This window comes from Talpa europaea (assembly GCF_964194135.1).
Source record: "Talpa europaea genome assembly, chromosome: 11".
NCBI classification, from domain to species: Eukaryota; Metazoa; Chordata; class Mammalia; order Eulipotyphla; family Talpidae; genus Talpa; species Talpa europaea.
This window is the reverse complement of record NC_140078.1, coordinates 54,812,229-54,838,304: the sequence shown is the minus strand read 5'-3', so window position 1 is coordinate 54,838,304 and position 26,076 is coordinate 54,812,229. Positions and strand designations below refer to the sequence as shown.

The following is a 26,076-nucleotide window of genomic DNA, read 5'->3' as shown; positions in this document are numbered from 1 at the left end:
AAGACAATAAAATTCATCTAAAAAATGACAAACACTAGAAATCACAATCTCTTTGGGTAAGGCAGATTATTCTAGATCCACTCTGAGCAGGATGCTGTTAGAATTCATCATTCTATTGATATTAGACATCAGTAATGGTCTTTATAAAGCAGAGCTAAAATTACAAACCAATTAATGATTAATACAGTAGTTACTAAGTGCTTATACCAAAACCAAAACATTAAAAAAAAAAAAAACTTAGAAAGTTCATTACCTTTTCTTTTATTGCTTCTTGAGTGAAAACGGCCTTCTTCCTTTCTTGTTCAACTTTCATTTTCTCCATTTCTAGCTGACTATTCAACATTATCTAATAGAAAGAGAGGTAGCTTTAGAAAACTTCCGTAACACCAGTGCACACTATCATAATAAGCCAATCTCAAAAGTAAGGTGTATACTCCTCCTTGTTTTACTACTAAAGATCACAACCCAAAAGTAGCAACAACACCCATTTTGTTTGTCATCTCTTTGTTCATGACCATCCCCAATCATTCCCGAATGGAAGCCCTACGAGAGAGTGAACACTAAGAGAAATACCTTTTCTTTCTTTGTCTCCTCAAGTGTTCTTACATATTCACCTTTTAGGGTTTCTAATTCAACCTGGTACCTATTAAGCCAGAAGGGATTACACAAATCAAAAAAGACAACAGTACACTATTAAAAATTCACTACTCTATTAACTCCAGTTACATATTTAGTGGTCATTTTTTACTACCAGCTTGCTATCAGTGATTTTTCCACAGTATTTTCCAGATGTCTTGAGTTTTACTCATAAATTAACTACAAGTGAAGAAAGCTCTACTTTTGTGCATTTTATTTATTGGTGCTCTGAGTTAAGATTTCATTTTGAATTCAAAAATTCAAAAATAATTTTGAATATAACCATCCTATAATATATTCATACTCTACAAAGCCTTGTTAGGGAAGTCTATAAAAATGTCTGCAAAAGTTCATATACTTTACTTTACAAATCATTTTTACTTGACTACTTTTTTCAAAAGTAAAATTTTCAAGAAAGAACTCAGACACATAAATCACAACCTTAATATAATTTCAGATAGAGGGATTTTATAGCCTGTGATTTCCAAAGAATCCAAACTATTATTTAGAAAGATCAGAACACTGCTAAAACCCATGTAATACAAAAATAACTTCAATGTGTGGTCTTTAAGCTACTCTGTGATTACAGATTCTTGTAAAAAGCTAACTAAAGCTGGAAAATACAAATGTATACATATGTCACACAATTTCAATAGCCTATGTGAGGTTCAATGTATTCCAGTTATAATCTTGCTATAGCTTCTACTGCTAATGACTCTGACTTTAAACACTAAAAGCAATTACTTTCAGTTTTCAGTGCTATGAAGCTAAAAGCCAACATATTTTAAAATGTCATGAGACTGCCAAAAATAATATTCAAGAAACATACTCACCTATTATTTTCATCCTCCAGTTTTCTAAGCCTATTTTTCTCTGATTCTAATTGAGCCTGAAATCTACTGTTTTCCTGTCTTAAAAGAGAATTCTGTGACTCCATGGAAGACATCTGAATTTTGTTGGCAAGGAGTTCTTCTGTAGCTGCACGTTCTCTTTCAACTGCTGCTGCCAACAAGGTCTGGGATTCACCTGTTTGTACAATTAAAAAAGGAAAATTACAAGATACCAAATGTATTCTGACAAAAAAAATTTAATATCAAATTTTCTTGAGTTGCCATTTGTTTATAAAACTACATAATTTGGGGAACACCTCAACCCTAGATCTAAAGTTATTTTTGTTGTTTTCCCGTTTGTTTTTTTTTAATCTGTATTTCATAAATGAGTAAAAGCATGTGGCAATTGTATTTTGCTTTCTGATTTACTTCACTAAGCATTGCCATCTCAAAATTCATTTATATTTGTCCCCAAAAAGGCACTATGTCATGTTTATAATACTGAGTAGTATTCCACTGAATACATGTACCATAATTTCTTTATCCCTTTCTCCATCGTTGGGCATTTAGGCTGATTCCAAACCTTGTTATTATAAGTAATGCTGCTATGAACATAGAGGTATATAAATTCTTTTGTATTTGTGTTTTCATATTCTTCAGATAAAAGTAGCAACACTTAAAACAGATGACTATTTATTGCCTAATGCAGGACTGCCTACAGAGACAGAAGAATCAATCTTAATTTATACCTGCTTTAGTATTTCTCCCCCAAAGTATTTTAATTTGAAATTGGAGGCATGAATTAAGAGTAGTGGGTCAATAAATGGTACTGGAGCGCTTTGGCCTCCACAGACAAAACAGAAATCAAACATGAACCCCAAGTTAAACTTCACATCATACATGAAAATTAATTCAGAATGGATCATAAATTTAAGAGCAAAACAAAACTATATAGCATTTAGGAAAAAACACTGGAGAATATTCAGGATCTAGGGATAAGCAGAATAGTTAGGATTGACACTAAAAGCATGAGCCATAAAAAGAAAAATCAGTAAACTGAATTTATTCAAAACTTTAAATTTTCTATATGATAGAATAAAACACAAGCTATTTATTTGTGGAAATAAATGCAAACCACATACCTAAGATTATTGTCTAGAATATAGAAAGAACTTTCAAAATTCAACAGTGAAAATACAAACAACCCAATAGAAAAGCAACAAAAGACATTAATAGTTATTTCACCAAAGAAGATGTACAAATAGGATGTAAGTACATGAAATGATGTTTATGCAACATTGTTAATCATCGGGAAATGCAGATTAAACCCATAATGAAATATCACTATGCACTTGTCTGAATGACTAAAAAAAACCAAAAAAACAAACAGACAACATCAAATGCTGGAAAAATTAGGTTGTTTTCATACATAGAGCCACTGTGGAAAAGCAGTTTACATTTTAAGAAACTGAATATGTAACTATCCAATAGCAAATTGCAAAGTTGGGCATTTATTCAAAGTAATGAAAACTATGTCCTCACTAAGACCTGTACATGAATGTTCATAGCTTGATGCATACAGCCAAAATCTAGAATTAGTCTAGACACACTTCATCAGGTAGATGGTGGTACCCTGTGGAACATACATACATGAGAAACCACTGACCAATAATAGCAAGACTATATCATTGATACATGTAATAACTTCCAGGGAATTATGCTGAACAACAGCAAAAATGTTGATCTCAAAATGTCACATACTATACAATCCTATTTATATGACATTTTAAAATGCCAAAACATTAGAAACAGGACATATTAGGGGTAGTCAAAGATCTGGAACAGAGGGGGAAGTCCGAGAGAGTGTTAAGTATGGTTTTAAAAGGGCAAGAGGAGGAATCTTTGTGGTGCTGGAACTTTTCATTATCTTGACTGTTGTGATAGATACAAGAACCTTGACAAAAGATAAAGTTGCACAGAACATAATACATACAGCAAAGAAGTAGCAGTAATACTCGGGAAATCTGAATAGAATCAATAGATTATATCACTATAATAGATTATAACATTGCAAAATGTTAACATTTGGGGACATTGGCAAAGTGTGCTAGAGCTCTCTCTGCATCATTTCTTGTAACAATACAAAATTTTAATTTTTAATAAAAAGTAATGAATAAGATTCTAAGATATAAGCAAGGCAAGAAATCTCATATTTGTTGTCCCACTGAAGACCTAATAATACCTCTATTTTGCATTTTATATTCTGTTTGATACTGCATCTATGCTCCTATGAATAGCATCATATAGTATGTTTGTCCTGTGGCTTTGCCTATATTCCAGCATAATACTACATATCCTGGAGGAAGCGTAGACTCCAGTTCAAAAAACCTATCACTATACCATGACGTCTCTCTAATTCTATTTAGCTTTAGGCAAAGAAGGGACACACAAATTTGCTGGCTTCTAGGACATCCAGTATATACATACATATACTACCTGTCTGTGCTGTAATAAACGTCTTAGAAGAATATTTTTTTATTAACAGCACAGAAGGGCAATCTAAGATATTTCTATAAAGAGGCAGAATATGAATACGATTTCTTAAGACTCTGTGGCATCTGTCTACCAGGTTCTGATCTTGATCTTCTTGAGACCTATCCTTGCTCCTGGAGTTCTGTCACTGACTAGAACAATATCTGTCTACCACCTACATTATCACAAGCAAGAAAAAGGTCAGATTTAGCAGTACATTAGTCTGTTAATATGGATGAATGACATGGACATATTTCAGACTGTGTCTGATACACTGTGTAAGGGAAAACAAATGGTTTGAAAGAGTGGATTTGATAATAGAAAATAAATGTAAAAGAGAAGAGCTAAAAATCTACAAGTTGGACATAAAATATAACCACCAGATCAAGTGAATTTCAATTTCATACCCTTATTCTAATTCCACAAACAAGATGGAAGGGCTTTTACAAAGAACATAAGAACTAAAGTAATTACCAAGCCTATCAGAAAGATTCTTCTCTAACTTCTCCCATGATGACGTCTGCGACCCTAGAGTTGCTTGCAAGTTTTCTATCTGTCGAAGCAATGGTCTTGTTGTTGTTGAAACATTTTGACTCAGTTCTTGGTTTCGATTCTCTGCTTCCTGGAGTCTCTGAATCAAGAATTTCTTAAGTCACTACAACTGACAGCAATAAAAACACTGAAACACTAACAAATTTTGAGATTTCTGGAAAAAATTATTTCTCCATTATAGAATTAAAAAAAATTATTTTCTAATTATTCAATCCTTAAATTGTATAATCAAATATCTAAATAAATGCTTCTAATCAATGCATTTCTAAGATTAAGATAGTCTTTGATTGCCTTCGGGTAAAAAAGAGTCTCATCTAAACCTCCCAGAAGTTGCCTACTCACACAAATATTTCTAAATATTTATAAAAACTGAAAGATCAATCTTCGTTACTTTTCTCTCCCTTTCCATGCATGTTCATTGATTCAAAATTAATAGAGTAGTGGCACAAAAACTGGACACTGATTATTTGTTCCACAGTAATCAAACACTGACAATAATTAATAAATCAGCTATTACAAATGAAAAAAAAATACTGAATGCACAATAAATCCAGAATAATAAAATTGTTTTCTGTAAAACAAAATGAGGGGTTTTCATGTATTTTTAAATTCCTACTCTGATTTTATTTACATAAGCCACAAAAACAGCAAATGAAAAGTACGATAGAATCCTTCCAACCCCATGAACATTACCCCACTGAATCACCTTTTATTTTTAGGAAAACACATTTTGAATATGTGTTTAGGAAAACTGACAATACCTGCTGGAGTTCACTGATCTCATGGCGTAAATAATCCTCTTTCCTAGCAGCTGTTTGCTCTGCACGCTGCAGTGCCAGTCTAAGGTCACCCACCTGCATGAGGAAAACCAACATACTTACAATCACCAATGATATCAAAACATTATCATTTTTATATAAAACATTTTGGTAGCAATTTTTCATAATATTTATTTCTTTTCCTTAAAGTGACATAAATCTTTATTGAATGGGTATGTTACCACACATTTTTAAGATACTAAAGTCCTTCCATTTTCTTTCAGGTTATTTACATATATTTATATATATGATGGCAATTTTGCATATCTTACTTTACTTGGAGGTATTTTGGTATCCTGGAGCAACCTAGAAATATAAAGTCACAAGTCTCGTTTCTTTCTGCTATCTGCATTTGTAAAGATTCTCTTTTCCTTAAATTGAAGTAACACTAATTTACAATGCTGTATATGCTTCAGAAGTATAGGTTCACAGTTCTTCATATGTATATTACCACATGACACCCACCATGAAGGCACCCATAGTCCTGCATCAATGTGCACTGGGCCCTCTCCACACTCTGCTCTCTAGCCTTCCCTCCCACTCTGGTAAGCTGGATTCTATCATCAGGATTTTTTTTTTATTCATTTGAATCTGTCTGACCCTTTGTTTTGTTTCTCTATATTCCACAAGTGAAACCATCTGGGACACCTTTCTTTTGACTTATTTTGTTTAGCATTATCCCCTCCTGTTCCATTCTTCTTGCTAACTATAGATTTTGTGTTATGTTGATGTATAATACTCTTTATTAATGAGCGTTTACATATAATTATCTCATATTCCATCCATCAAGCAATTCCAAACTTTCCAATTCATACCTACTGAAGAAAGCACTATGTTAGGCAAAAAAAACAACAAATAAACATGCACAAAGCACAGTCATTGCCATACAATATAGGAGAAGAGATGGTGCATCTATAAATGTTGACTACATAGGGCTGAAAATGATAGGAGTTATTATGAGCTGTTTAAAACAAGATGCTATTCTCATATATAGCAACACATTTTGTAAACTGCTATAGAGACTTTCTGGAAAACATTAGGGAAATATGATTAAAAAAATCATAGAATTTTTTGTATCCTTTTGCTCCTTGGTCACTCTAGTCCTGGGAATTTCCTCTATGGAAGCAGGTCTGTAAATATGCAATGTTCCTATACTGTTAGCTAGACTATTCTGAATAACCATAGTTGTAATTTATTTTTGCAAATGTTGGTAAAAAATGAATATATCTATTAAAAATTATGATGAATGTAAAAAGTGTAAAAATCTATTATTTAACTGTAAATGAAAAAACTATAAAAGAATATGTATATCAATTAAAAGAATATATACATGGAGATAAGAAGGTAATACACAAATTAATAGTACTGGTAAAAGGAGATGATTTTATGAATTACGGCTTTATATAGTTCTCTACCACCCATTGTCCCAAGCTTTGTTTATTATTGTTCTAATGTACTTTTAATTTAAAATATAAATATTTTGTCTATCCCAGTGATAGAAAGGTAGAATCAAAAAGGGTAGATGGGCCATGGCATTATTTTATAATATTGGATACAATCCAAACATCTATCATTAAGAACTGAGTGATTTAACAATGTCACACAATGACAAAATATAAAACTATGAAGAGGAATTTTTAAAAAGGTCTATGTTTATTATGGAGCAATGATCAGGATATTTTCTTTACACTGTTGTAAAACAGTGTAAAGAGTAAAATATTAATATGGAGTAAAATAGAGTAAACTATTTTATCTAATAAGGATAAGGAATGAAATACAAATAAATATGTGTAAAAGTATGTAAATAAATATATCACTATGCTTATTTTCTTGAATTTACAAGCACAAACACTGAAAAAAAAAAAAAGAACACTAATAAAATGGTTATCCATAGGCAAAAAAAAGGAAATGGGAGGAGTAAATTAGAAGTAAATGTTGTCTTTATGTTTGTTATATAGTTTTCACTTGGGAATCACATAAATTATTTACATACCCACGTAACATCAAATCAAAAGTACACTGCAACCAATGAGGACAGAACAATCTTTTCAACAAATGGTGCTGACACAATTAGATATTCACAGGCAAATGACTTAAATGTGAAGGAAACAGGCAAAAATCTGTGTGACCTTGAATTAGGCAATGGTTTCTTAAATATGACACCCAAAGCATGACCAACTAAAGAAAAAAAAGGGAAGTTATGCTTCATCAAAATTAAAAGAACTTTTAAACATCAAAACACTGTCAATTACGTGAAAGGCAGTCTACAGAATAAGAGAAAGTATTTGCAAATTTTATGTCTGATAAAAGTCTAGTATTCACAATATATAAAGAATGCCTATAAATCAACAATAAAAAGATAACCCAATTTAAAAATATGGAGAAAGGATTTGTATAAATTTTTCAAAAGATGATAAATTGCCAAAAAAAATCACTTGCTATAAAGGAAACATAAGTTAACAATACAATCAGATACTAAAAGTGCTATAATAAAACAAATCAGCAAAAATAAATATTGGCAAGAACGCAAAGAAATTAAAACTCTCATAGATTGTTGATGGGAATGTGAAATAGTCGAGCTGTAAAACAGTTGGACGTGTCCTCAAAAATTAAATATAGGGTTGCCACATGACTCAAAGGCATATATTTAAGAGAATTTAAAATACATGTTCACACAAAAACTTCTTAATGAATGTTTATAGCACATTATTCATAATAACAAAAAAGTAACAGTTATCCAAATATTCATCAACTGATGATTTAATAAAGCAAAGTATGACAAATTTTGGTTTTCCTCCTTCATGTGAAGGCTGTACACACTCCCACAAAGGTTACAAATAAGCTTAGGAGTTCAATGGATTCTTCTGAAATTATTTGCAGTATTTAGTATTTATCTGTATATGTGCATTTCTTTGGAAAAATGTTCTTAGCTTTCATAATAGTCTCAAATATGCCTGAAATTCACAAAAAATTAAGCAATTCTAATATCATATAAGCATGATTTTAAGAACAGTTTAAAAAATGATTAAATTTATTTCCTTATAAAGGAAATAAAACACATGTACTACATTAGGTTTGATTCAACTAGCTTATGGATTCTTTTATTTGCAGAAACACAAAGATTTCAAAGATGGATTTAATTCATCACCCATAGCGTACCTGAATTGCTAATGTTTCTTGCTGCTGACGGGCTTCTTCTTGGGCCTTCTCTAATGCTGCAGAGAGTTCTTCTTTAGCTTTCATTTCACGACTTAGAGCAGCTTCCTGGACTTCACTATCCTTTGCAGCATTGGCTTTGTGGAGATCAGTAAGTTCTCTTAAAAAATTGGATTGACAACTTTTATTTAAAATAAAATACTTAATTACATGTCCAAGTTAATAAAGTTTCCATATAGACTTCCACGAGATCTACAGAATGAGAGGACACTATGACTAGGACTCTCTCTGTCGAACTTGCTTTGACCAGTCATATATAAGCTTATAAAAGTTAGTAACCTAGTAACAGAATAAGTATTTTTTCAACATTCTGCTCTGATAATTGATTTTAAATTGGCTGCATATTTGTTCTCTTCCTTACTTGTATGCACTATCAAGAGCTGCTTGAACACTTCTGTTCTTTTCTTCAAGTTCATCCATGTCTACTTGAAGTCGGCCAAGATCCTTCTCTTGGCGTTCTACCAGAGAATTTAGTTTTTTAATATTTTCTCTGTGTTGTTTCTCAACCTCTTCTTTGCCATCAAGAACCTATGTTATAAAAACAAACAAAAGTATTTTTCAATAAACTACACTATGGGCAATAATTGTGGTGGGAATCTCAACTGTTCTAATAATGAATAAAAATCTTAACATTCATCTATTAAATTGAAAAATTCTTCTTACATAATTTACCCCATTTAATCATTCCAAATGTTTTAATGACCATGGCTAACTATTCATGCAGGAAGCAACATTATACTTATATGAGGAATTGTCATTATTCACCTGTTTTAAATGCTGCAACTCCTCTTCTTGCTCTTTTACTTTTTTGTGCAGTTTTGCAATAGTGTTTTCACTTTCTTTGTCTTTAGCTCTTAATTTCTTAATGGCGTTAGAATGTTGTAGCTGCTGTTTTGAAAGTTTTTCTCCTGACAATAGCAAAAAAAGTACAAATTCAAAAAATGATTGTCAAAAAATCTGAATAGAATGTTTCATCTAACCAGTGACATAAAACAACAGAATATTTTAAAAATCACAGTAGTTGACCCTCAATGTTACAAATGATTTGGATGAGGATGACCAATGAATGCTAATCTTACTAGGTGGAAGGATGATGAGGAAAAGGATATTTAGATTCACTCCTGCATAATATTTACGAGTTACATTGGGCAAAATGTGCTTTTACAATTGACCTATCTGGCACCCACCACCTTACCCATTTAGTCTTGGCATCATCAACTGTGGCATAGTTTGACATGTGATTACTGATCTGGTGTTGTGGCAGGCGCACAATACCACCTATAATTTTTCTTACTAGAAATTTGATCTAAATCTAATCATGAATAAGTTCCTGAACATGGTGTATCCTGTAGGACAATGGCCTGTAATCTATAAAGTCTTCAATGTCACATAAAAGAAAGAATTATCTTAGGACTGGTGGGAGACTAAAAGGACAAAAATGGCCAAATGTAATGTACACACTTACATTGGCTTTTTGGGCAGGATAAATGACCAGATAAACAACTTATTTTTATAGCCCACTAGGGTACATGATTACATATCTGCTGTATTACACTTCTGAATTAATGCTGACTTTCTTTTTTTTTTTAAAGATTTATTTATTTATGTATATAAGAACTGGGGTGCAGGCCAGAGGTACAGAAGTGAGAAAATTCACCAACAAAGTGGGGAACAGAACAGGCAGATTGACTGAAATACACTGTTGAGGGGAGCAGTGGGTAAGACAGGAGAGGTCTGCTGGGCCACATGGGTCAGCTCCCTGGCTGGGGATCAAACTCAGTAGCTGTGGGTAGCTTCATACTGCTGTGACTTAACCCCTTGTGTCACCAGGGAGACTCCCAATGTTCACTTTCTTAGGTATGATTATGATGTTGTGCTTATAAAGGAAAATGTACTAGCCTTGCGGAGATACAAACTGAAGAATTTAGGAGTGAATTACAGATTCAATGCAATCCTTACGAAAATTCCACTGACATTTTTCACATTTTTCCCCCCACAAAAATCCTAACATTCATATAGAACCACAAAAGATCTCAAATAGCTAAGGCAATCTTGAGCAAAAACAACAAAGCTCAAGGTTTCCATTTCCTAACTTCAAGTCATATTACAAAACTCCAGTCATCTATACAACATGGTATTGGCATAAAAAAAGAGCAATGAAACAAGATAGAGAGCCTAGCAATAAATCCATACATTTACAATCAAATGACATCAAACAAAGATGACAAGAACATACAACAGGGAAGATTGATTATCATTAATAAATGGTATTGGGGAGAGACAAAAAATAAACAAAGACACTAGAGCCCTAAATAAAGACATAGAATTCATGGACTTAACAGACATCTATAGGACACTGCACCCAAAAAATCTGAGTACACATTTTTCTCAAGTGTGCATGGATCATTCTCCAGAATCGATCACATACTGGGCCACAAGACAAACATCAACAGATACATGAAAATCAAAATCATTCCAGCTATCCTCTCTGATCATAAAGGCATTAAGCTAGAAATAAATCATGAAAAGAAAACAAGGAACCTTCCCACTTCATGGAGATTGAAATCCACACTACTGGAAGACCACTAGACTACTGAGGAGATCAAAGAAGAAATTAAAAAATACTTTGAGTTGAATGACAAGGAGGACACCACTTTCAGAATGTATGGGATGCAGCAAAAGCAGTAATAAGAGGAAAATACATAGCAATACAGGCTCACATCAACAAATAAGAAAGAACTCAAAGAAACAACCTAACCTCACATCTCAAAGAACTAGAAAAAGAACAACAAAAAAACCCTAAAGCCAGTAGAAGAAAGGAAATAAAAATCAAAGCAGAAATAAATGAATTAGAAATTAAAAAAATAATCCAAAAGATCAATGAAACCAGAAGTTGGTTCTTTGAAAAAAATAAACAAAATAGACAAACCTCTAGCAAGGCTCACAAAGAAAAAAATGGGAGAAAACACGTATAAATAGGATTATAATTGAAAGAGGAGAAATCACAACAGACTCAGTAGAAATCAAAAGAATAATAAGAGATTACTATGAACACCTATTGGCAAACAAATTTAAGAACCTAGAAGAGATGGGCAAATTCCTAGAATGATATAATCATCCAAAGCGGGATAAAGAAGAAATAGAACAACAGACCAATTGCAAGCAGCGAAATTGAAGCAGTAATCAAAGCATTCCCCAAAAACAAAAGCCCAGGCCCAGATGGCTTCACAAATGAATTCTACCAAACATTCAGCAGTGAATTAGTGCCCATCCTACACAAACTCTTTCAAAAAATTGAAAAAGAAGGAATACTACCAAATACATTCTACGAAGCCAACATTACACTGATACCAAAACCCAACAAAGACAGCACAAAAAAAGAAAATTACAACCAATCTCCCGAATGAACACTGATGCAAAAATCGTCAATAAAATCCTTGCCAACAGAATCCAACAATGCATCCATAAGATAATTCACCACAACCAAGTAGGATTTATTCCAGGGACACAAGGATGGTTCAACATCCAAAAATCAATGTAATCCAACACATGAACAAAAAGAAATATAAAAACCATATGATAATATCAATAGATGCTGAGAAAGCTTTCGACAGAGTGCAACACCCATTCATGATAAAAGCCCTTGAAATTCTTGGGATACAAGGAACATACCTCAACATCATAAAGGCCATCTATGACAAACCCACAGCCAATATCATTCTCAATGGTGAAAAGCTGAAAGCATTTCCATTAAGATCTGGAACAAGACAAGGATGTCCACTCTCACCACTGCTTTTCAACATAATGCTGGAAGTCCTAGCCAGAGCAATAAGACAAGAGAAAGACATACAAGGAATCCAAAAAGGCAAGAAAGAAGTAGAACTATCACTATTTGCTGATGATATGATACTATACACACAGAACCCCAAAAACTCCACAGAAAAACTGATTCAACTAATTAATCAGTTTAGTAAAGTGGCAGGATACAAAATCAACACACAAAAATCAGTAGCCTTCCTATACACAAACAATAAATCTGAAGAAGAAGAAATCAAGAAAACCATTCCTTTTATTATTGAAACAAAAAAAAAAATCAAATACTTGGGAATAAATCTAACAAAAGAGGTAAAGGACCTATACAAAGAAAACTAGAAAACACTGTTAAAAGAAATAGAAGTAGACACAAAGAAATGGAAAGACATCCCTGCTCATGGATCGGAAGAATTAACATTATCAAAATGGCCATCCTACCAAAAGCAATTTACAGATTCAATGCTATTCCAATTAAAATTTCAATGTCATTCTTCAAAGAAATAGAAAAAAATATTGATAAAATTCATATGGAGCCACCAAAAACCCCGAATAACCAAAACCCTCTTGAAAAAAAAATGGGAATGGAGGCATCATTCTCCCAGATTTCAAGCTATACTACAAAGCCATAATCATCAAAACTGCATGGTATTGGAACCAGAACAGACACATGGACCAATGGAACCAAATAGAAAACCCAGAAATAAACCCACAGATCTATGGTCAACTAATCTTTGACAAAGGAGCAAAGAATATGCACTGGAGCAAAGAAAGTTTGTTCAATAAATGGTGCTGGGAAAACTGGGTCGCTACATGCAAAAGAATGAAGCTTGATTACTACCTCACACCATGCACAAAAACCAACTCAAAATGGATTAAAGAACTAGACATAAGACCTGAAACCATAAAATATATAGAAGGAGACATAGGCGAAACACTACATGACATGCATCTCAAAGACATCTTTACAGACACATCACCCAAAGCAGTGATAGTGAAGGCAAAGATAAACAGCTGGGACTATATGAAATTAAAGAGCTTCTGCACAGCAAAAGAGACAATAACCAAAACAAAGAGAAACCCCACCGACTGGGAGAACATTTTTGCACACAACACCAATGATAAAGGACTGATCACAAAAATCTACAAAGAGCTGACGAGACTTAACAAAAACAAAGAAAATAATCTAGTCAAAAAATGGGCAGAAGAGCTGAAAAGAAACTTCTCCAAAGAGGAAATATAAATGGCCAACAGGCATATGAAAAAATGTTCAACATCACTTGCAATCAGGGAAATGCAAATCAAAACTACAATGAGATACCATCTCACACTAGTGAGAATGGCAGATATTAAATACTAGCAACAACAAATGTTGGCGAGGTTGTGGAGAGAAAGGAACTCTCCTGCACTGCTGGTGGGAGTGCAAACTGGTCCAACCACTATGGAAAGCTGTGTGGAGATTCCTCAACCTACTAAAGATAGAGCTTCCATATGATCCAACAATTCCACTCCTAGGTATTTACCCAAAGGACACAGAAACATCAACTCCAAAGAGCACCTGCACCCCTATGTTTATAGCAGCACTATTTACAATAGCTAAGCTTTGGAAACAACCCAAATGCCCAAAAATAGATGACTGGATCAAGAAGATGTGGTACCTATACACAATGGAATATTACTCAGCATCCAAAAAAGATAAACACATGCAATTTGCAGCAACATGGATGGAGCTGGAAGGGATCATGCTCAGCAAAATAAGCCAGAAAGAATAATACCGGATGGTCTCACTCATAACAGGAATCTAGGAAATCTAAATAAGGGACCAGGAAAAAGAATAACTGTAAGAAAGAAAAAAATCAAAATCAACAAACAACTATAAACCAGAGACACACTTGGGGGGGGGGGCGGGGAAAAGAGGGGTTGGGGTCAAAATCAGGGGATTGCAATTGTATGGGGAATATAAAATAAATAAATAAATAAATAAATGGTATTGGGGAAACTGGCTATCCATGTACAGAAAAATGAAGGTGGACCCTATCACAAATAAAAAAATTGGACTCAAAATACATTAAAGACTTAATGTAAAACTCCTAAAAGAAAACATAGGGAAAGAGATTTTTGATACTGGCTTATCAATGATTTTTGGATATGTTCCCAAAACAATAGGAACCAAAAAAAAAAAAAAAAAAAAAAAGAGACAAATGGGATTGAACCAAAATTTAAAAAACAAAACTATTGCATAGCAAAGGAAATAATGAACAGAGCGAAGAACCAATTGAATGGAAGATAATATTTGCAAACCATACATATGATAAGGGCTTAATATCCAAAATATGTAAGGAACACATACAAATCAATATCAAAATAAATAAGCCAACTAAAATATATACAAAAGTTGTAAATAGACATTTTTCAAAAAAAGATGAGTGGCCAAATGGTCTATGGAAAAGTTGCTAAATAGTGCAAATCCAGGATTTCCCTAGTGGCCTAGGGGTTAAGTCTTAGTGCTATCTTAGCGAAGGCCCGAGTTTGATCCCCAGCCAGGGTGCATAACCCCACAAACTCCTGTCTTGCCTGCTGCTCCCCTTAGCACTGTATTTCAGCAAATCTGCCTATTCTGTTCCCTACTCTGTCACTTGCGGATCCTCTTACCAGCCCCCACCTCTGGCCTATACCCCAGTTCTTATAATAAAAATAAATATTTTAAAAAATCCCTATTCTTTAAAAAAAAAAATAGTGCTAATCTATAGAGAAACACAAATCAAAACTACAGTATCTTTTCACACCTGTTATGATGGTTACTGTCAAAAACACAAAAGGTAAGTGTTTGCAAGAATGTGAAGAAAAGAGAATCCTTGTCTGCTGTTGGTGGGGATACAAATTGGTGCAGCCACCACAGAAAACAGTATGGAGCGAGTCCTCACAAAATTAAAAACAGAATTACCACATAATCTAGCAATCCCACTTTTACATAATCAAAGGAAATTAAATCAGTATCTCTAAGAGATATGTGCATTCTCACATTCATTCATAATAACCTGGATGCAGTAACATATCTAAGTGTCTCTCAATGGAATGGACAAAGAAAATGTGCTTTGTGTAAATAAGTTAGTCATGTAGCAAGTATTTTTCCTGTTCTTATAATAATTGTCATGGGGTCTTCTCAGTGTCCTAGGGATGTGTCTCAGCACTATCACCACCAAGGCCTAAGTTCGATCCCTGGCCAGGAAGCTAACCCACATATGGCACAGCAGACCTCTCCTATCTCGCCTGCTGCTCCCCTGAGCAGTGTATTTCAGTAGATCTGCCTGTTTTGCTCTCCACTCTGTCTCTGGTGAATCCTTGCAATCTCCCCTCCCCCACACCTCTAGCCTACACCCCAGTTCTTTTATGCATAAATAAATGCATCTTTAAAAAATAATAATAATAATTTTCATAGTCAACTAAATATGTACCTTCTTCCATTAATCCTCGGATCTGCTCATCCTTCTCTTTCAAAAGGTCGGCAGTTTCACTACTATTTAGTCTAGTAGCAAGTTCTTCTTTTATATTTTTGATTTCCTAATTAAAAGAAATTGTGAATACCATAAAGAATTATTTCATTCTAGTCATGTTTTACAATTTTTTCCATATTCAAAGAAATCATCCATAATTTTATTCTTGATGAGAATTTCCAAGTCTGTTTAGTTAAACTGAGTTTATTACCTTGGTTAATTAATAGGTAAGTAGCTTTGAAAATGATATACAAAATATGATCAGATATAAACAGGTTTTAATATGAAACTATAAATATGAGAATAAGTTAACTTTCAATACCCTTCTTCAATATTTCTACAATATATTCTACAGGTTAATAATAATACATTATATTTGGAACATTACAAACAGTACTGCTCTCCATTTTTCATTGGAATTCTTTTCCTCATCTAAAACCCAATGTGTTGTGAAACAAAGTCTACTTTAATAACACAGAGTCTCAATAGAAATTTGACTTTTCAAACAACCAGAGAGAGTATGATGTGAAAAGTGCTCTATAATTTAATTTGGTTTTAAGCAATGCTCAGAACGAAACAATATCCAAAAACAACTAACATTTATAATTTAAACCCAGAATATAGTTCAAAAGTAGGTTGTGCATTACCACATAATCTTCACAATAATCTTATGAGGTAGAAACTTGTATTATTCAACTATGCTAATAAGAAAATGTAAGACTCAGTAAACTTTGAAGGTCAGAGAGCTAATGAGTGGTAAAGTTATAACTTGAACTCAGGTCTATGAATTCCCAATGCTCATGCTCTGAATCATCCATAACCTTGTTGAATACCTTGCAATACATACATATAGACAGACATATATATTTTTTATAAGCAGGTATTTTGATTTTTTACATTATCAAAATGTGCTTTTTTACAGTATCAAAAATCTAAAATTTAAAAGGTATTGAAAATCTACAATTCAAGTGCTACTCTACTATATGGTCTTCTTTTAATATCATTTCTATCCAATACCAAACTAATATTAATATATTCATCAACAATCTCTAACGAGCTTAATTACCATTATTTTAAACTTCTATTACCTTTTTAGCAGCATCTCTTTCTTTGCAGGCTAGCTGAACTTTCTTTTCTGCTTCTGCAATTCTTTGAGTAAATTCATCTTTCAAGGAAGAAATGCTGCTGCTTTCTTCTTTCACTCTGAACATTTCACTAAATTTAAAATAATATTGAGACTGAGGATACTTATTTGTGTATTCTAAGGAAAATGAAAATGTCACCAATACTTGATTTGGAAAAATAAGAAAAAAGCAAAAGTATTTTTCAGTTTTGAATCTTTTTGTATCATATTTTACCAATCACCTATTTTTTAAAGCAAACCAGTACTCAATATTTTTTTAACTGTGATATTATACTTTTTTAAAGTACATTTTAAATCCTTAATATTAAAAAGAATGAATGGCAACAGAGAAAAAAGGGTTTATTATGGAGCCTTTTTTTACATAGTAATTATCTTCAGTTCCAAAAGTAACATGGTAAAGAAATCTGAGAAAAGAGATCTGTTAGAATTGAAATGCTATTATTCAATTTTCGATAATGATAAATAAGTTAAATTATAAAAATTTTAATTTCAAAAACATTCTTAAATAAAAACAAAGTACATGGACTCTACAAAAGGTGCAAAATTATTCATATTCATAAAATACTTACTCTTTCAGATTATCATAAGCTTCTTCTAGAAGTGCTTTTTCTTTACTAAGAGATAGTAACTGAGCCTCCCTTTTATCTAGTTTCTCATTCAGAAATTCAACAGTCTGGAGAAGGAGAATATACAAATGTCAAACACATAACTTTTTAAAGTCCATTTTTACATGCAAGTGATGAAATGCAAAGGAATCTAATCATTATAATAAATGAAAGAACATTATCTCATAATAAGAATTTAAAACAACCTTGGGAACACACTAGCTACAGAACAAGAACTCACACATAGCTGAAGGAGAGTATAAATTAGCACAATCACAAAGTAGTGGATTATAACTTAGTAAACTGCTTAGGAAAAGAATTAGGGCATGTACAGTCGAAGATCTACATATCCTTTGACATACAAAGTTCCACTTTTTTTTTTTAAAGATTTTATTTATTTATACAAGCACTGGGTACAGTCAGAAGTGAGGGAGGGTGAGAAAGTTCACCAGAGCGGGTAACAGAACAGGCACACTGATGAAGTACACTGCTGAGGGGAGCAGCAGGCATGGCAGAAGAGGTCTGCGCGCCATGTGGGACCCTCACCGAAGGCCAGGGATAGAACTGGCACTGCAGAGGCTGCGGGCAGCTAAGCAGCCCAGCACTCAACCGCTGCACTACCCAAAGTTCTTTTAAGCATACTTGAGAAATCTCCCACAAAAGTGTACTGGGTAACATGTACAATAATCTGTAACAGCAAAGATCTAGGTACGTGTGCATTCTCCACAAAAAAAGAGGAGAGACAGCTATAATCAAAAAAGATCACAGAGGTGCTTCGAAGCCCCTGTGTTCTATATCTTAGCTGGGTAGCAGATCTACAAGTCTTCTTTTCCATACTACTCCTTAATCCAAACACATAAGGTGTGCTTTTTATGAGTATGCTACAATACATTTTAGAAATAAAAGTAATTTTAGAAACTCCATTGGGCATGTAATTTAAAAATCTTCAGAGCACAGCAGTATAATATTAAACAAAAATAAATGTTCAGAATATCTACTCCTTAGTTTTTGCTAAAACAGTGATAGTTATATATGAAGGAAGGAATGGTGACTTTGTACTAAAAAAAAAAAGTCTTACCTAAGTTAGGTCTAGATTAATTTAGAAATTATTTACTTTCTGAAAATAGTTTAAAAAAATCTTATTGATAATAGGATTGAATTTTAGGAATTCAAACAGCTATTATGGCTATAGCAAGACAACTTATTGATAATGAATAACATTAAACCTAGCTAATAAAATCTGGCACTTTTTTTAAACATTAAATAATTCAATCATTGCACTCATAGGACATTTCTTCAAGACAACCTATATCTCACAGAAGTTTTTAAAGATGCCAGATTCAACTCAATTTATGCATCTAAAATTGACAGGTAAAAACAAAACTGTAACTTAAAGAATTTATATCACTTTCCTTTTGTTTTAGGCAGAAGTAATTTCTCATTCACAAGCAATTCCTTAGACATTTCCCTTTCTTCTCATGTAAGATGGCTACCAATAGGCAATGTCAAAAATAACATAAGAGAAAACTGAAGTAACTAATAAAAATAGAAAAGCATCAATAATTAGACTAAAAATTTCACTTAAGATTTTGCGCCAATAACGAGAACATGCAAGAAAAAATATATTTAAGAAAACCATGTTTCAGCATCTCTATCTGCAAAGGAGTTGTTGTATATGTTAACATAGAAGAGAGTCCTTTGCAAAGTGACAAATTAATGAGCATGGCATAAGAGAATTTTAAAGTGACAAAGACTCAAAACCATAAAATGTTGCCATTTGATTATTACTGAAGTATCAACTTTTCTACCACAATTGCCTTGGAGAAATTTGAAGTAATTAAGTACTAATAATTCAACTTTAAATTCTTAATGCCACATTTAAAAGGCAAAAAGCCTGTCTTTTTACAAGTAAGTACAAATAAGTATGCATCATTGAATATTAAACAAATAATTTTATCTCTGAAAAAGGTCCAAAAATCCTCTTTTATTTTCTAGAGTTACCTTGGAAACATCTTCCTTCTCGGAAAGTACAGCAGGCTGACTCTCAGCAGCTTCATGCTGCTCAACCACTTTGTCTAACACAGTATGTCCTTCATTTATTGGTGGAGAAGAAACCAGGATATCAGGCTGCTCACAGTTAACAGGAGTTGCACATCGACCACTTTCTTCCATTTCTGTTTCCTCAGTGGGTATAATTAATGTTTCATTTACTTCTTCAGATTTTCCTTCAACAGATTCAATGATTTTAGTCTTTGGAGTAGAAGGATTAACTATAATAGGTACTGAAGCATATCCTTTGCCTGGCAATTCATCATCTGAATTGATTTCACTTACGCTTCGGCTATCTAATGACTGTACACTAAATGAGTCTATTCTTTCAAAAGCATCTGATGAACAGCAACTCTCAGTGAGTTTTTGGAAATCATCTAAACGATTATATTCAGGACAAGCAGATGCTGAGAGAAGTTGAAAAGATGTCTGCATCAAGTGAAGACTTGATTTTGAATCTGTAGTCTCTTGCCTCGAACTTGCTGAGCTCTCACTTATTACACTTTCATGATCTAAAACCTCAATATCACTGGTGGTAGAAGTACCTGATGAGAAGGTACTAACTGGAGGAGAGGGTGTGTTGCTCTGTCTGTCTTCATGTTTTTGTTCCTTGGGTTCCAAAGCCATGTCCTTTGTTTCTACTGTGAGAGACTGAGCAGACATATTAGATACATGTTCTCTGGTGGTTTTCACATCAGTCACACTTTCAGATACTTTCAAACTTACAGCTGACACCTTCAGATCAGATTCTTTATTAACAATTTTTTCACCGTTGCTTTCAGTCTTAGGTGACAGAGTCTCTACTCCCAGAGTTTCTCCAGGCACACATGAAGAGTCTTTGACTTTTGACTCTGTTGTTTCAGTTGTTCTTGACTGCTCAGTGTGCAAGGAGTCCGGTAAGGTGCTATTTACTTCTTCTTCTGGCCGTTGTGATTTGGCTGGTGGTTTTGATACCACTGGACTCTTCTGAATGGTCTGGGCATCCGTTGGGGAGAGAAAGGCACTGAAGAAATTTTCAGATTCATCTACCACAGTTCTCTGAACTGGCTTTGTAATTGCTTTAGGAGAAACTACTGGTTGACTCTGGGGTTCACTGTTTGATTTTAATCCCCATGTTGAAGTGTCCCATCCTCCACTGACAGGGGCACTTATTCCTTTGACAAAAAAATAAAAATAAATAAAAATAAATAAATATATATATGAAAAATAACATATATTACATCAATACTTCAAACATAAGTCAATATAATTTTTTTAGAAGAAAAACATATACAGTAAAAATCTATTATGTGTACATTAAGCTACATAATTAGTTATCAGAGTAATTTAGCCCTTAAAGAGAAAAACAGGTGGATCTTCCTGAGATGAACTAGGAGCAAAGAAAAAGAATAGACTGGGTCTATTCTTCTGGTCTCTCCGACCAGAAGCAAGTATGAAAGCAATGGTATATACGATATTACAAATTAAGAAAACAAGAGTATATATTATAGAAATCATGCTAAGTCCAAGGTATTATATGATGCATCTCCCAATAACAGGTAGTATCCTCAAAGTCATAAGCAGTCATGGCAAATTGACCCTACCTTCCATTCACTGAGTTCTGTATTACTTTTATTCTTGCAATATTAATAATAAAACATAGCTATGATATACACAGAGGGCCACACTCAAAAACTGAATGTCATTTTCCAAAGATCAAATCAAACTGATAGGAAGAGTAACTTCTACAGACAAATTCATTCTCATTCACTTTATGACAATCTCATTCCCCAAGTTCCATTCTCCAAACCACTCAATGGAAAGTTTTGTTATTTCTCAAAATTCCAAATTATGTCAGCAATTAGTACAAGATCATTATGAATTTCCAAAATGTGCATTTTTAAAGAATCATTGCTTTTTTTTACCAGAGATGGCAGCTTATTCTAGGGTGGTGGTGTTTTGTTTTTTTTTTTTAAATAAACAATGTTAACTTCTTTCTTTATTTATACAAGAACTGTGGTACAGGTCAGATGCGCAGGAGGGTGAGAGGATTCACCGGAGACAGAGCGGGGAACAGAACAGGCAGCTAACGAAATGCACTGCTGAGGGGAGCAGCAGGCGAGACAGGAGAGGTCTGCTGCGCCATGTGGGACCCTCGCCAGCGGGCAGGAATCGAACCAGTGCTCTGCAGGCTGCAGACAGCTTCATAGCACTGTGCTCAACTGCCTGTGCCACCAGGAGAGGTCCAATTCTAGGGTTTTTTAGAAACACTTAGAAAAAAACAATTATCTTCCTGCTTAAAAAATGTGATTATAACAGTCATAGAAATATGAACTACTAAAAATCCCAATGATAAAAACTGGCTTATTTACTAAAATTTTAAAACATTTAAAAAAAATTACTTCCTTTTCTAAATTCAAAAATGACAGTGTTGGGGGGAAAGGATGTCCACACATTTGACCTTCATCACCATAGAAATGGTGACAAGAAGTGAAACGGGGGAATTGTTGGGGAGAAAGGAAGCCCTGAAGGAGCTCCACAAACACAGGTTTTATGGACCCCACCCTCATGCCAGACCAGAGATGCAAGACACCAAGAACTACAAATCTCATAATATTATCATAGCTGAAGGAGGGATTGCTAGGACCTGAGGGTGAAGTTAAGCAGTCAAGTTTGGCATATGACAAGACCTGTGGGCCTGGGGGTTGGCTCTAGGCTTTTCGCCTGTTCTCAGCGTGCTATTGGGATTCCAGCTCAGCGGAACTGGTAGGACATATTCACCAATTTATCTCCCTCTCTTTCTCCTAAGTTATTAATTTCTTCATTTCCCCTTCTTTTGTAAATAACCCCTTATTAACCTTTTTGTGTGTGCCTGCAGTTGGGTCTCATTATAAATCCCTTTTAAGCACATGGGTGAGGACCCACAGTCAGGCAACCCATTTCATATTGGAGTTGTGCTGTAACAGCAGAGCAGAATTATCACAAATCCTACTGTATTAGGTTGGTGAGGTGAGTACAAGTAACTAATAAGTTTCTAAATAATATCAAGCTCTAAATGAGTCTATCCTTTAATATTACTTTTGAGGCATGCAGGAAACTTTAGTTTTGGGGACAGTTTTATATCCATTTGTTTAGCATATAAAAAAAGGAGATGGCCAAACTAAAAAGATGCAAATGAACAGGAAAGATTAGGTCTGATTAGTTGAATTTATTAAGTAATCCTGATGAATGACAAGTCACATCTGCCTCTTGGAAAATGTTTTCTATAAATTCAAAGGTTATCTGAGACTCAATTTACTGTACTCTGAAGACTTGTTATCTTTGAGTGATGGTAAGTAAAACACAGGTGGATCAAATCAATAAACATTTGCGGCATTTCACTAAAATCCTAGTTAATTATAACACAAGCCACGTCCCAGGTTTCCTAAAACAAGCATCCTGAAGTTTAAAACTTAAATTTTTGTCTCCTCTAAACTTGAGTAATTTAAATGCCAGGTAGTGTGAAAAAAGTAATAGGATCATGACATACATACTTAGGCCACAATATGTGAAAATGAGATACCTTAAATTTCGGTCCTACCTTTTCAAGGCGAAATTAAAAACAGAAACTAGAAAGTTGTGCTCAAGAATAACATCCTTTTTCACAGAGGTCCACACTACAAAATCCACAAATCTCTACCCCACACACCAAAAAACGCTAAATTGCCCCCTACAGTCAAAGAGCAACTGAAGCTCCCTGAAAGATTAAGCTCAAGGAATCTGACGAAGAGAGATGTAGCTATTAGGAAATGTGATGCAACCCAATAATTTTGTGCCAGTTTCCACGGTATTCTCTCCAGCAGATTTTGCCCCGCCCCCCCTTCAGAGTGCTCTACAAGAAGTTTCTTCGCCTTGCTATAAACTTCGTCCTCCTCTTCTGTAAAATATGGACAATAAGGAACCTAACTCAGGAGCTGTTCTGAAGACGAGGCTGCCTTAAAAAGCACATTACGTGGACCAAGCATGAAATGCCCTAAATGTTAGCGCTAGTTCTTCCTGTCCCTGTTAATTTACTTCGTTCAGATCTTGGCTCCAACAGTGTCCGGCCGGGGAAGGCTGCGCAGGTGCCGAGCGGAGGGCGGGCCCGGGGGCGAGACCCCGCGAGCCCGGGTCGCCCAAGGCCCGCAGAACCCGCGCCGAGCGCCGGAGGCCAGGGGGAACCCGGGACTGGATTTCCCTTCAGGAAAACAGCGAAGACCAACTCAGAGACAAAATCAACATCTGAGGACGGGCTGGGGACAAATGACTTCCTCAGAATTCTCTCGGCGAGGAAGGCGCCCTCTCTCCACCCCTTCACCTGCTTTTGCCTCGGACGAGACGCCTGGGGGAGTCCAGGGACCCGGCTCCTGCCTCGCTTACCCGTCTCTCCGAATGGAATGGTCTCGGCCCAGGCGCTGGGCTCCTCCTCTTGGATGTCCAGGACCCTGTCGATGGACTTCTGGGCCTGGGAGAGGGCCTGCTTGGCGAAGCTGGAAAGCTGGGAGGCGTTGAACCAGCTCATCTCCCTCCCGCAGCCGGCAGTGGCCGGAGCACCAGGCGGAAGGCCGAGGGCCGGGTCGACTGGCCTCAGGTCCAGGGATGGTGCAACGGAGCGGCCCGCCTCCTTCTCCACTCGGAGGGCGCTGTCAGCGGGTGACCATGACCCCGACAGTCTCCCCCGAGCTCGGGAGGTACCCTCAGCCCTTCTCCCACAGCTGAGACGAAGAGCTCAGACTACGCATGCGCTGGCTTCTTCCACGTACACAACCACCAGATCCGAGTCGAGTTCCGTCCACAGACGGAACAGGCAAAAGGAACGCTGACGTCACATCCGGGAGCCCAGGGTTGCCAGTAGTTACCGGGAAACGCGGAACGATTTCCATTTATACGGTTTCCAGTAGTGCGAGAATTCTCAGACACCTGAGAACTCTGCCGACTCCTCTCAGAAGAGTATGTGAGTTTTCGTGCGGGCTCCTTCTTTGAAAAGATGTTCGCATTCTAAAAGCTAGCGCTTTGCCAAAAAAAAAATGCCAATAAAGGGTTTACCTTTTTTAAAAAGGTTTATTTATGCATACAAGAGCTGGGGTACAGGCCAGAGGTGTGGGAAGGTGAGAGGATTCACCAGAGACAGAGCGGGGAAACGCAACAGGCAGACTGACCGAAGCACACTGCTGAGGGGAGCAGCAGGCGTGACAGGGGAGGTCTGTCCCGCCATGTGGGTTGCTCCCTGGAGGGCCGGGGATCACACTTAGGGCTTAGAAGCTGAGTATTGCTTCATAGTGCGGTGCTTAAGACCCATTTTGCCACCAGGGAAGCCCCAGGGTCCACCATTTTTTATGACTTCCTCTCAAATTATCAGTTGTGTTAATTGGCATTGACGGAACTCTGGCTTTGTCTCAGAATCCTGGTTATTGTATACAGACCTCATCAGCCCATTTGATGGATTTAAAAAAAACTCTTCAAATTTTAAGTTAGAACAAGAATACAGAAAACAATTTCACCGCCCTTCTCCCCGACCCTCCCCTACCAAAACCAACCTGAGCACTGAAGCTATTACTGTTAATAGGCATTATTTAAAATCTAACTTTTTCCTGTATGGAGTCTTCAGATATTGGCTGCAATAAGCCAATTTGGTGGTTTTTCTAATGTAATCTGCAGCTAAGATTGATTTCATCTCCATGTTAAAAATTCTTCCAAAGTCAGATTTCATACAGATACCCAGATTTCCATCTAATTTTGAAAAATATGGCTATCAACATGGAAGAGCCAGCTGCAGTGAGTTGCCCATTTTGACAATTTTCACTCTAGTTTGCCGAAGATCCCACTAGTCTTATTACATCCTCTTATTAACACTCCCTGCTGTGTTTATTTGCCTTACTTGCCTAATCCCTTTTGAGTACTTTACCCACTGCAAAGAACAATATCATAAAGGAATTATTTTTCTTTGAAAATAATCAGATTTAAACTGTCCTTGGTAAGTTATCATCTTCAATTTTTATCTAGTCAGTAAAAATTTACATGTTAACACTCTTAGAATTTAATACTCTACACTAGCACCTAACTCAGTAACTTCAAACAGCTAAGTAGTCTGAGGTTTGAGGTAGATTAGGGTTGGAATCCCTTTTCCAAGACTTCTATGCCCAGTTTTGGGCAAATAACCTAAACTTTCTAAAACTATTTGTTAAGCTCTTCAGGATAATGTCACCTTCTCCAAAGGCTATTTCAAAAGTATTATAAGTACCTAAGTAAAGGAGGGACTAAGTATTGGTTCTTTGATGTACAATAGTTTAAACAAAATCTGTAACTTATAAATAAAGCATATAAATTTATGCCATGATTTTATAATGAAACAATTTGTCAATATAAAGCTTGAAAGGATAAATGAATATATAA

The 26,076-nt window shown here is 35.2% G+C and overlaps 1 protein-coding gene across 1 annotated transcript in view; it reads right to left on the bottom strand.

Annotated features, from left to right (window-relative positions):
- Positions 1 to 24,205, bottom strand: part of TMF1 (TATA element modulatory factor 1) — a gene marked incomplete at both ends in the record, with an annotated part of 28,748 nt that extends 4,543 nt beyond the window's left edge. The window contains 13 exons of the mRNA XM_084248255.1: positions 254 to 346; positions 574 to 643; positions 1,470 to 1,662; positions 4,473 to 4,629; positions 5,312 to 5,404; positions 8,528 to 8,684; positions 8,946 to 9,112; positions 9,350 to 9,492; positions 15,850 to 15,955; positions 16,977 to 17,103; positions 17,602 to 17,705; positions 19,639 to 20,840; positions 24,064 to 24,205. Of these exons, the coding sequence (XP_084104381.1) occupies positions 254 to 346; positions 574 to 643; positions 1,470 to 1,662; positions 4,473 to 4,629; positions 5,312 to 5,404; positions 8,528 to 8,684; positions 8,946 to 9,112; positions 9,350 to 9,492; positions 15,850 to 15,955; positions 16,977 to 17,103; positions 17,602 to 17,705; positions 19,639 to 20,840; positions 24,064 to 24,205 (2,754 nt within the window). The remainder of the gene's footprint in view (positions 1 to 253; positions 347 to 573; positions 644 to 1,469; positions 1,663 to 4,472; positions 4,630 to 5,311; positions 5,405 to 8,527; positions 8,685 to 8,945; positions 9,113 to 9,349; positions 9,493 to 15,849; positions 15,956 to 16,976; positions 17,104 to 17,601; positions 17,706 to 19,638; positions 20,841 to 24,063) is intronic.
- Between the last annotated feature and the right edge of the window lie 1,871 nt (positions 24,206 to 26,076).